We start from the raw sequence: 13142 nt of genomic DNA, 5'->3' as shown, positions 1-13142 counted from the left end.
GGCCGACCACCAGCCCCTGACTGGCAAGAACAAAACCGGCGCGGGAAACTTGGGCAAAAGCCTCGATCCTGCGTGCCAAACCGTGAATACGTGATTCAGTGAACTGAAACTTTCGCGAAGGTTTAGGCGCTCTGTTTGTTTTATGTGCGACATTTCCTATGGAACAACTGATAGGTTAGTTTCTAGCATACCCCGCAGCTTTTGTTTGTGTAAAGTGTTTTTTATGTGCATCATGAGATTTTAAATTCATCTTGACCACATAATAGCTTTTGTGAGATGAGGAATCTTTCAAGACAGGTGGTGACATTCATTTACTGGAAGGTTTGGAGGTGTTCTGCTGGCACTATGTGAACCAGACCATCCTGTACGGTCGGCCGGCGTGTGTCACTACTCTAAAACAGCTCTGTGTGGCTCATCTACTAGTGTGAAGTTCAGTTGAATCTAAAGTCACGGTTGCACACTTTGAGTAGGTTCATGAATTCACAGGTTGATACATAAGGTCGAGGATTTCTCCCAAACTCCCCGTGTGCGGGTCAGCAGTCTTCGATCACCTGAAAGGCACAGGCGAAAAATGCATAAAAACCACGGCCATCTGGTCAGTAGTTCGTGCCCTAATCACTGAACAGTCGCGATTCTTAATGATTCTTCCTGAATCTCAAGGGACTAATTCAAATAACTTTTTGTTCAAAGCGCTGTGCCCAACGGTCGGACGTTCTCCTTTGATCGATATTACGGAGCCAGTTCGATCATTGGTACCTTCGCCGACAAGAGGCTTCCGAAGACCAGTCGAACGAATCAACTTGGAAAGCCTGTGATTGTTTCCAGCAGTTTTTGCTTTCACTGTCCCTCCAGTTTTTCGCGTCTACCAAGTTTCACGATCTGCGCAGATACTCAATTTTACCTGCCCTCGGATGATGCGTCGATTTATGTTGTGGTTGTGGGGGAATCTCTCGCCGGACATCCAGCGCAGTCGTGGTCTTCTCAGATATCCAATGTTTTTATGATGTTGGTTGGGTTGTAGCACAGACAAGCTCCAGCATTTAGTGGTGCTTTGGATAACAAACAAAGGTAGCTCAATGGTTAACGTGCAAACTTACCGCAAAGTCCGTGGTTTGAACCCACGGATGTCTAGGTTTGGGCAACCTCGTATTGACTCAGCCCCCGTGCCGTCTTTCGGGTGATGTGGCAAGTAGCTGGAGACCTATTATGTTATTACTTATTTTTGGCCATCCGGTAGGCGTTGGAGTAGCCGAGTTCGATAGGTTTGTTTAGTTTCTGGGTCACCGAGCTTCTCAATGGCTAAGCGAGGTATTCAGGTTTTGTGTAGACTTAAGAGCATTGGACAAGGGCATCCACGCAGGTATTCCAGAAAGAGCGGCAGGTATTGATCAACTCTCGGCATTGGCAACTGGTTGCAATCTGGTCTTTTTGGATACGGGTCTGGTTCACTGGTGAGCAACGCGCCAAGCGACTTCCGCTCTTCCAGAAATTAGTACTCTGCAAGGCAACAGTTTGTGAGTGGCATGCATCTGGAGCCAGCGCTCTCCGTTCGCGCCCCGTGTTCGCCCGGAGCGCTTAGCCTAACTACATCAACATTTATATCACCAGCAACCACCACAATCCTAGGATTCTTGTTAATGGTTAAAAGGCACTTAGAACGTCATGGGAACGGTCCTTCGCAGAATTAAAGCTACAGTATGACATCAGTGTTCAACACCGATGCTCCACTGCCGTACAATCATGAGTTATTTCAAGGTCTTATTGTAAAGAAAAATATGAAGGTAGACGGGAAATGACCTTGGTGCTAGCTTACTATAATCATTCCGGGGTGCCTGCCTCCACTCATCCAGGCAATCTGGATAGAAACTGACAATAAGATTGCCACTAACATCGTTTGGTAGCCATATTTCGGAGCTTTTCCAACCAGGTGCAGTGAGGACCATGTGGTCCCAATCCTGGAAGGCGAGTAGCAGCGACAGCACTCAAACGTTTCGTGATTTCTTTCGTGCCCCTCTGCCAGGTCGAGCGTTGGCCACCTCTCTGCTTCCGCCACTGAATTGGGCATGGAAAACAGCACTCTCTCCGGGAAATGATGGTTAGGCATACGCAACACGTCCAAACCAACGCAGCTTCTGGTGCTGGATACATTCTTCAATGAAAGTACCCGATGAACAACTGAAAACGCTTTTCCAAACTGCCTCTTTACAGATACGCCGACACCAACCCACATGAGCAGTGGTTCTAAGACAACGATTGTCGAACACCTGAAGACGTCTCAGTTCTGCTGCTCGAACCAAAGCCATACAACGAAGCAGCCCACACTGTAGCTTGATACATTCATCCATTGAGACTCATGGATACACCACTTTGACGCCATAAGTGTCACAAATCAGAAAAACGTGGCCCCGGTCTTGCAGATTCGTGCATTGACCTCATCTGCCACACTACCGTCGGTACTAATGCAACTTGCAAGATACGTAAAACGCTCCACAATTTCCAGTACCTCTCCAAAAACACTTGCAGCTTCTCCTCCTCTTCGAAGATGAGAACGGTGTCGTCTGCTCATTCCAGATCGACAAGGTTTCCGTCACAGGCTATTTGTATACTGGGGTTTCGGAGAACTTCCAGTGTTCTCATGATTTCATCGATCACTTAGTTGAACAGGAATGGGGAGAATGGGCATCCATGACGGACACCACTTTGTGAACGGAAGCTTTTAGACAGCTTATCGTCTACTCTCACCTGTCCGGAAGTCTGAGACTACAAAGAGCTTATAATGTTCACGAACTTCCGTGCATTTCTTGGTGGGCAAGCGTGCGAAACATAGCAAACAGGTCAAGCGATTTAAATGCGTTTTGGAAACGCAGGAACACCAGAATTGTGGATTGTTTATACGCATGGCGTTGTTCTAGCACCTGACGAAGTGTGAAGATTCGGTCAACGCAACCTCTTCCAGGCCGGAATCCTGCTTGCTCCTCTCGAGTCAGTGTTCCACGAGCCACCATAAGGCCACCACCAGTGACACCAACAGTCTCGTTACGACCGGGTTCAAGCTGATCCCCCTGTGGTTGCCACACTCACTACGAGCCTCAATTGTCTGGGGCAGACTTTCCAAATGCGAACAAACGGATCAGACATGCGCTGTTTCCAAATGCGAACAAACAGATCAGACATGTGCTGTCTCAGGACTTCACCCCTATCTTTGAACAAGTGGGCGGGAGGCTACCCGGATCAGTGGCTTGGTGGTTGTCAAGAGAACATGTGCAGTCATTAGCCTCCGAGGCCGTAGGCGGTTCCACGTTCATCGTCCAAGGTTCTACTTCACCTATGGGCTCCAGATATGTACCAGCTGTGAGCGAACGTCCCGGGAGCACTTCGTGCCCCGAGGTTTCAGAGGCAGGCAGAGGAATCTCAAGCAACACATCAATAACAAAGATGAAGAGGAAAAACGAGAGAGGTGGCCCTGTCTTACACCAATGGACTTGTGGAACTCGGGCTCAAGCTTGCCGTATACTCGTACCCGTCCACAGGAGTCCGCACGAAGTACCCCCATAAAAGATATAAGTGTGGAAAGGACACCCTTGCTCGCCAGACACTGTCAAAGGCAACTTTCAGCTCCATCTAACCGACCAACGTAGGACGTTCGAAAGAGTGGCGCGGTTCTAGGACTTGCCTCAAGGTAAAGATGTGATCAACCTGTTTTAGGCCAAGGTGGAACCTAGCTCGAATATCATGAATATGTCTCTCTCGATAATCGATCAACTTGCGCAAAATAATGTCAGAGAGTCTCTTGGATGCCACAGCTACCAAGTTGATGCCACGATCGTTTTTGCATGACGTTCTTGCCCTTGTTTTCAAGACGGGTGACGGTCAAGTCGTTCCATGTTATTATGTGTTCGTTCCAAAGCTTTTGCCGTATGGTTACTTGATTGTTCACCAGGACATTGTTTCACTGATACTTGCCTTATTTTGACCGGTTGATCGAATTGGCTGAAATAGGGCGCCCAGTGTTGCCTTCAGCAAAAATCCTTCCTACCTCTTGGGCATTCGCACTTCACGGATGATTTATGTCGTTCCTCGTCTTGGGCATTCGCACTTCACGGATGATTTCTATCATTCGTCGAGCTCGTGATTATCCGGTGTTTGATGGATCTGTGTGCGCCTTCACAGACACTAGTTGCTGGCACTGACCTTGCTGGCAGCAATACGATGTGCTGATCTCGACTATATCCGAGTCGGATGACTTGGGCAGACAGTTCTGAAAGCATAGAGCTCGTTTCCCTTCAACCTCTAATCAATCTTCGTCATTCGCATGATTGCGTTTCTAGTAGCCAGAACCGCACGGTACTCTTGAGCGATTGAGACTTTTTGACGTTGACGGATAGCGTCGCTCTGCTTTGGCACGCGTATTGCTGGCGGAAGCAGTGGTAACCGGCCGCGCACAATGGCATAATCAGAGTCACGTGGTGTACTACAGAAGAAACGACAATCCTTAATTGAGGCTCGTCATGGTTAACTGATAGCCACATGGTCCGGTTGAGTTAATGGCTGTCTCGTAGTTGGGGGCCTCCAAGTTGTGCTGGAGGTTTGTACTGGTGGTGAACAGATAATGATCTGCACACATCGGGAGTGGTTGCTCCCCATTATCCGTACGCTGGGCATTGACTCCAAATTTACCCTCCAGATGTGCGTCTTCCGGACTTGGTCGTCCGACCGGGGCATTTATATCATCCGCCAGGATTACTACATCCGTCCTTCTTGCTGACCGAAGAGGTCGTTAACGATCTTGATCAAATCCATCCTTCTCAGTCTCAGGACTACAGTCTGTCGGGGTGTATGCTGATACGACAAGTAAAGGCCTTTTACAGCATCTACCTGCACTGATGTCAATTGAGCCAGACAACCGCGCAGCTCATAGACGACTGTTTACTGGGAGCCTGTCAAGTAAGGCACTTTCATCCTTGGGGTTGAGTGCAACTGTCACATCGTCGATACCAAGAGCCGCTGGATCTGGACCACCGGATGCCCGAAGAGTGAAATGTGGAACATCTAAGCTCGTCCTAATCAGCTTGAGGTGCGCCACCGAGATGGGGTCTTTTGTGCGTGTTTCGGAGACACAACATACGTCGACCGATAGGGAAAGCAAGGATTCAGCAAGAGGTGCATGTTGCCCAGTTGGACATAGTTTACATACATTAAGGGCTGCATTGTGGATAAGATCCTTTGAGGTTAGTTAGTAATTGCTTTGTTTTTTTCTGACCGAGGATCTGGACACAGCATAATGGTTATGGGACTGGCAAATGGGTTGGTCGCACTGCATCATTCGACCTGTGGGGAGGGGGTGTGGTGGATGGTCGGTGAGGGAAGAGCTGCAGGGGCGAATGACACCTTCCGAAAAAGGGTCTTATTGAGGTACTTTACCTTGGGCCTCTAACCCAAAAATCTGACCTACTAGGCAATGAGAGGATGTGGGGTTTCGTTCAGGGACTCTACCCCTATCCCATTACCCAAAAATCTAAGACAGTGTTCGTTAAGGTTTTCTCGGGGGTCTTCCCGGGGCCAACGACTCAATAGTGTGGCCGACTTGGTTGCAGGGGGCTGGGTTGGCCCATGGATGCATGAAGTAAGGCGTTTCTGTCTAATTCATAGTGTATCTGCGCACAGCAGGAGCTTTTTGAGCAGTACTGGCCTCTGATTTTAAGAGTATTCCAACCTTACTGAATAGTTTGCCGGTGATCATGCTCATGTACAGTTTTTAGTGCCGGGCTTTCTAACATGTCCTTTCTTGTGGGAAGGAAGCATCGTTGCTTCTGTGAGTAGGGACATCCTAATCGCCTAAAAGAAACATCAGACTTGCTTCATATTTCATCGCAGAGAAGAGTACGATATAATATGAACCTCCATTTTCACATCCACCGCCGAGGTTCGAGACACTATAAGTCCTTCTCATGGCGTGAACGTACCTAAACAATATTTAGAAAGATTTTGGCTTAGTTTTTGTCGTTATTGTGAAGGACGCTCTTGTTTCACCTACCTGGTAGCTGCGGGCTCAAATTTAGCTAAGCTCATTCCACCGATGTCCTACATTTTTGTCTTCGACCAGTAGCAGTTCACTATGTCGGCAGTCTCAAGGCCGCTTTCTTCGCACCTATCCATTAACCACTTGTTTATTCAACCAACACTCAGTCTCGGTTTGACACTTGTTGCTCCGGCATTTGTCCAGAATCTTAGGGAGTAGCCATGGAACGGGGATTACAAGGTCACGATGTTACGTCTGTGACCGCAAAAGAGGCACAGAGAACTCCTTTGTGGCTCTTCCGTCTTCTTCTCTCCAAACTGCTCTGTGATACTTGTCAGGCAATCATCCTATGGCGACAGTGACTGCCTTGGTAATCAGAAGCGTTTTGAACGGTGGATTGAACCAAGTTTTGTTTTCTTTTGTACGTATGAAGATTGTCGCTTTATCTCCTGAGTGCTCTTAATTTGGATATGCAACGGAATTGGCAGTTATATCGCTGTCGGTGCCTACGATCACGTTCCTTGTCAAAAATAGCTAAAGACAGTTCGATTCAACAGCGTTTGCTCGAGCGAACTGCAAATAGCCGTGAGGTTGTACAAACACAACAGTTGACAAATGAAATTAAATATCTCACAATGGTTTTCATCTGCCCCTTGGATTATGGCACGTAGGATGAATCTGGCAGGTTTGTGCTGCCTTTATTTGTGTATGTGCTATTCATGCTGCCTTTAGTGAATGTCTGGAGGTGTAGGCACCTCGGAATGATTGTGTTAAGCTAGCACTAAGTCCCTCCCCCATCCACCTTTATTCTTTTCTTTTCTTCCAAATAAGTCATGGTCGTACGGCAGTGAAGCCTTGGTGTTGAACACTGATGTCATGCTGTCGTTGATGATGATGATGATGATGATGTGCTGCCTTTAAGAAGTACAATCCCATAGATATTGATGGTTGAAAATCCCTAGGGTATAAACGAATCCGCTTAGCCCCATCAATTTGGATCTCTCAGGCTGGACGACCGCTTATAGTTGCCTCTACCCATCAGCGGTTACTGAGACAAATCAAATCTGTTCTCTCTCTCTCTGACCGCTGGGCGTCTAATGTTTGCTGTCCTTCCCTCCTTAAGAGTCTGTCATCTTGGGAACGTACAATTTCTGATTTCTTGGAATGTTAGTCTCTTTGGGAAGCCCGGTCTATGGCTTGCTCTTTGTTGTGTCAACACTGTAGTTCGGCACTACCGGTTAGGTCTTGCTTCTCTTTCGTTGTAGAAAGCAGTTGTTACTTGCACTCGTTCATCTGTTCACACTTAATTTATTTGATGCCTACCGTCTATCTTCGACGTTGATTCGTTCATTTATAGATCAGTGCACATCTGAAAAGAACACACAGGACCAATGGGACTTAATCTTACGGATATGCGAGGAATATGGAAGTAAAGAGTAAGTTTTTGGTCGATAAAACTCACCATCAATGATCAGGCCTAAAGCTTGTTTGAAGGCAATCGGCAAGCGGATTTTCCACAAGAATCCAAACGTATCTCTGCGTGCGATCACGGTACTTCTCAGCTTGATACTCATTACCAAGTCATTCAGTTGTTGGATGCATGTAGCAAGAACTGTGGAAAGCCATTCAATCGAGAAATCGCCTCGCGGGACTTCACGCATTCTGTCAAGAGTCGGTTTTCCGTAAGTTTCCGGGTTGGTCCAGTCGGAATAAACCTTACCTTGGTCTCTAGAATTTGCAACGTATTCCCAGCGTCAAACTCACTGAGGTGTTTGAAAAATGGGCCGAGGAATTCAAATCGGATTCTGAGTTAGCGTAAGTTTCCGTGAGCTGTAATGCACCAAGTATCTCGTCTCATTTTAGTTTGGCTGCCAGTCTGTACAGCTGGGTCAAAAGTGAGCACTATGACGTAATTCGACATTTGCTGGAAGATCGACAGGTGAGTTGATCTTTTCGCCAGCTTGTGTACGTTATCCTGAACTTAACATGTTTATCTTTTGAACGATGTCCGTTCGTCATTATTTCCAGCCAAACTAGCCCTACCATAGGGCACTTCGTTCTTCACAGAAACAATCATCCCACGATGAATGGCATAGTTCTGTTTCCAAACTCTCTGGGGGATTCTTATATTGGCGACATGTGGTTCATTGTGTCACAATTTGTTTATAATTGAGGCTCATTTTGGGAGAATTCAGCTTCTAGTGTGATCTGGAAGTTCTTTTCAATGTATCATCTGTGGTCACTACAGTGAAGCCAGCAGCCATTACGTACGACAGTGAAACACCGTTAATATATCCGTTTAATGAAGAGATGATGAATGTTTCCACTGCTAAGAGATGGGACTTATTCTTGTTTGGCGGTTCGTTTACATTTATGACCCATTGAGCCATACTGGGGCTTCCACTTTGACGACTATGAAGTTTCTCAACCAAGTTGTGGGTGGATAGAGGTTTGACGCATATAGTCTCCTGGTGTTTTGGGTTGGAAGTGGGAACAAGCACAGTGGTTCTTCCCCCAAAAAAGTTTCCACCTGCGGTAGTATACCTGCAACCACCCGCTGCCTCGTGGTCAGTCATCTAATTGTTGGCGTCATGACGATATCCCAGCCCACGTACAGCCACAGCTAAAATCTACTGTCACGCTGTGCCTGTTGTCGCTCGGTACCATCAGCTGGGTCCTCTTACTTGCTGCATACTGTAGGACCCGTAAGCGAAAACGTTGTCCTACTTAGACTTAATGTCAGAACTAGGATGGACCGCCTTGCTCGCCTTTTATCCTGCTCATCTTCAGTAACAACCCTAAACCCCCCGAAACCTGTTTTCAAATCTCAAAAGCTGGCCTACCTAACTTACACAATGAAGCAAGCATGAGGACAAACAGCTCCTGCTCGTACGCTGGATTCCCTCTACATTGATGTATGCTGTCTTACGGGAGCAAGTATCCATAAAGCAAGTACTGTACTCAACTGTCTTGTTGACGCACAGGTCGCTGCAGCTGGATATTGTGTTGAGCCATCAAAAAGAGACTTCTCTACTTGATTGGATATCTGTTGACACAATTTTTTGTAGTTCGTTTGGCAACGTTTGCGAAAAATTCTCGAGAAAGAGTGATCCGTCACCCCATGTTTACTGTATCAATTCACGCCCGGACGGACTGTGACTCCGTATCTGCCAAAGACATTTTGTATGGCGCTCCATGTGCTCTTCTAAAATGCGTTAGAAACCCAGATATCGTTGTGGTCGCAAGTGTCGTGAACGCTTAGGTGGGCTCAACGCTACTAAGACTCAGGTAGGTAGTCTTCGTAGATTGCAAACGGAACGCGTTCACAACAGAGGGCGCTGTGTGTGCCGATCATAGACTGTTCCTTTGCAATACAAATTTCCCGGACGTGGGAAATCGTTTGACTGTATGGAGTTCAGCAACGAACAGGTCCTCCAACCCAAATAGACCACATTGCCTGTGGTGAAAGTCGGTCATTATCTGTGATTCCTTTTGAAGTACCTGCGTAGTTCTGATCACCGCACTTGGCCGTTGCTGCTTTTCGTTGTGCTTTTCACGCTAAACGCTGAACACACATTGGTTGGCAATCGAGAACTTCATGCACCCAGAAATCAAACAGATGTTTCCACCTACTCAAACGTCTGTCTATGTGCCTGTCTGCCTACTATTCCTATATCACGCTGTAACTATCGGTAGAGTGATCCCGGGAGCGAGATGATGATGATGGAGCGAGATATCCAGGGCTGAACTTCTACCTGCAGTACAGTCCTTTTTTAAGCATGGGATCTCCGATACGATTATGGTTCGGCGGGAGATTCCGGATCGCAGCCACAACCCAACTCGACGCAACGTTGGACACCAGGTAGGCGCAAGTATCTGTGAAGGCCCGGAAGCTTGGTGGATCCGAAAGATCCCTAACTGTCCAACCTATCTGTATCTATCTTGGAGTTAGAGACCTGCTCGGACAATCAGGGCCACTCCATAATAGTGCCCATCTTCAGAAATGTACTCGCAGTGAATGTGACAACCATGCAAAGAGGACTGAATGGGATTTCGACCTTGTGGATGTTGAACCGGCATTGCACTTTGTCGGGTATCTCAACAACGCCATATGTACAAACTACCCATAATCCTGGTGTTTCTTGACTTCAAATGTGTCCGATTGTGTCAGTCGTTGAGCATTTCTAATTACGCTTTATCAGGAAGGTCAGCTTCCTGAAAGCAACAACTGAATGCCCGGAATCTACGGCGACTCAGCTCCGCTGGGTGTTGACCAGACAGACAACGCCCCCTCAATATGCAGCGCGTCACGGCCTTGCATCAAACCCAGACAGCGCGAGTCAGCGTTGATCAAGGTCAGACAACGCCCCCGCAATATGCAGCACGTCGCAGCCAGACCGCGTGCGTCAGCACTGGACCAAGTTCAGACAGTGTACTTCTAATAAAAAGCTTGAGGCTGTTGTACTTTTCGCACTCGCACGTACTCGCGCTCTCGCAACCACTTTGTTGGGATATAGCTATTGTGTTCCCTTCCGTGAGTCTTTTCTCTCCGATACTAGGCACTGGAGCGGGTCAGCAGTAGATACCACAGGCCGGCGAATCAGCAGATATAACACACTTGTTCGACAGGGATGCTTCAAATGTATGAGCATTATCCGGTCCTTATGTTCACAAACTTCTGTGTAGTTCAGTATATGAGGGTTTTCATTCTCTTCGTTCTTATTCACCTTCGCCATTGAGTAAATCGACGAGGTGAACGTGGGAAGGCCTCCAAAAGTGCCGCGTCAAATCGTTGGTAATGAGAACCTTGTCGGTCTGGAGTACGCAGACGACGTCGTTCTGATATTTGAAGACGAAGACAGCACAAATACCACTGTCACACAAATGCAAATGAGCACCACCGTACCATCTCTTGGCGTGGGTGATTCACCTACAGACTATAAAGTCATGCAGCCCCTGAGCTTGCCGCTTGCGACCCAAGGAGACTGACTAGATGTAGCGGAGAATTTCCCATACCTGAATAATTGTACTGATTCTGGCAACAGTGTGCCTGTTGAAGTCAATGTCCAAATCTCAGAGATCCGAGTCACACATGCCAGTGCGCATCACTTGTTGCGTTTAAAAGGTGTATCACTGTGTCTCATGAATCGCTTGTCCAAGGCTTCAGTAAGGGCTTTGTCGTCATATGGTTGTAGACAAATGATCTCGGGCTCCTATAGGTTTTCTACCACCGATGTCTCAGAATCGTTTTTGGTCTCGAATTCGTAAAAAAATGATTTGGTTGAATAACAGGTATTTTAGCCACAGAAAATACCCAGAGCTTTCATCTTCGGTGACTTGACCGTGTGCTGCGCTACAGAAACATCCTTGCTTTCTTCGTAAACGGCGTGGTGACGACGCGCCACTCGGAAGAAGGGTCGGAATCAGATTATGAAGAGTTTGGTTGTTGTTGCTGATGATGGTAATGAGGAGGAGAGGGAGGATAGCGGTGGGAATTGTTCGCAGTCGTTCACAAAGTTTTCACCACTGATCCCTTCCATTACCACCAGCTTTTGCTGTCTAACTTTCCCTCACATTTTCCCCCTCCTCGTTATAATCTTTTACTGTGTATGTTTCGTACTGTGTTGATTTCAACTTCAGACGTTACTAGTTTTAGGCTGCATATAATGTCCTGGACCCACCTAACCAATCTTGTTCTGATGACTTCTGGAGAAAATTACTTTCCATTATCCCTGTGCTTTCGTTTGTTGTCGAATAGTTGTACAACAACAGACAGAATCGACGTTTTGTTATTGTTTGTGTACACGCTAGATTAATGTTCTGGTCTTCACGTGACTCTCGCGACTAGCCGCGTATCTGTGGTTGCCTACTCACTAGTGTGTGGAGGGTCGATAAAATGTACTTGTTTCATACTACAGCTTATGCCTTTTCATTCACCGATTGGTGAAATATTCGTTATATTCACCCGCTGGTTGAATCCGTTAGACTATTTATTAGGATGTTGCTGTTATGCGTGTCGATTGTGCTGTTTACTAGTGGATGAATTTACGGATTCCGTGCATTTACTAATTTTTCTCACCGGGTCTTTCTTGCCCCTAGCTTTCCGCTCTTTTCAGTATCGTGATTACCGAACTCATCATTGTCTTTCTCCCCATTAGGAATGAATATTTTCCATACAAGACTGTGGTAGTGCATGAGTACCTGTTTGAGTATGTCTTCAGTTCATCCTCAACTTCCATTTGGCGATAACTCGCACAATGTATGCGGGCGCCATCAACAACAAACTAACAGCCGTTCAGCCGTAACACATTTTCGGTGCCTAGCTGCCATGCACCGCGAATGGAATACGATAGCTAAGATACTGTCAAGTTACCCAAGCCTAGACGGGAGCAATCAACATGCCAGGGTTGGTTCCGAATTACGGACCTTCCTGTTTGTAAGTTTGCGGCCTAACCGCTGAGCTATCTCGAGTCATCACAATCACTAGCTCTTTTGTTCGGCGATGGGTTTTAGACTTTTGCAGAATCAATAACCAATGTGGTTTTCCAGAGTTTCTTTATTTACGTGTCTCTGTTTGACTACAATGATCTCGGAACGTTAACGCGTTGGTGCACTGTCCTCATGGAACTAGCAAGTTTCATCGTGTTTGGAACGTGAATTATTAGTCTGTTCTATGACACGCTGTGTGCCTGACAGTTGGTCACTGGAACAGGCACGGGATCTCTCACTCATAGGATTAGCCTCTTTTCGGCGCTTGGTTTGTGGCTGACAGGGAATACCGTTTTGGAATCCTTGGGGCTTCAGTTGCCGTGAGAGTTATTACCTGTGTTACTCCACTATTTTCGTGGGCGCCTACCCTTCCGATAGCGGCCATCAGGTGGATTTTTTGCGCACTTAAACATGCCCGCCAAACACATTTATTGTAAGATCCATTTAGCTGAGTGTAGTAACTTTCTACACTGTTGATCTTAAATGCCCCGGTGAGTTGATTCCATTTCATGGTGACTGAGTACTGTCACTTATCTAACGCATCCTATGTGCGTGTGTTCGTTTTTATGGTAATGCAATTCAAGCGGTGTGTACTTTTGGAGCTGGTCATCTGTTACCAGTGGGCGAAGATAAA

At 46.8% G+C, this 13142-nt stretch overlaps 1 protein-coding gene across 1 annotated transcript in view; it reads left to right on the top strand.

The window, feature by feature from the left end:
• Positions 1-76: 76 nt before the first annotated feature.
• T265_07408 (hypothetical protein) overlaps positions 77-13142 on the top strand; it is a gene marked incomplete at both ends in the record, with an annotated part of 33944 nt that continues 20878 nt past the window's right edge. Inside the window, 5 exons of the mRNA XM_009172918.1 lie at positions 77-174; positions 7377-7455; positions 7503-7701; positions 7752-7834; positions 7883-7958. Coding sequence (XP_009171182.1) covers positions 159-174; positions 7377-7455; positions 7503-7701; positions 7752-7834; positions 7883-7958 — 453 coding nt within the window. The remainder of the gene's footprint in view (positions 175-7376; positions 7456-7502; positions 7702-7751; positions 7835-7882; positions 7959-13142) is intronic.

The sequence above is a fragment of the Opisthorchis viverrini genome (genome assembly GCF_000715545.1).
Source record: "Opisthorchis viverrini unplaced genomic scaffold opera_v5_170, whole genome shotgun sequence".
NCBI classification, from domain to species: Eukaryota; Metazoa; Platyhelminthes; class Trematoda; order Opisthorchiida; family Opisthorchiidae; genus Opisthorchis; species Opisthorchis viverrini.
The sequence above is the reverse complement of the archived record's forward strand: the minus strand, read 5'-3'. Positions and strand labels throughout refer to the sequence as shown.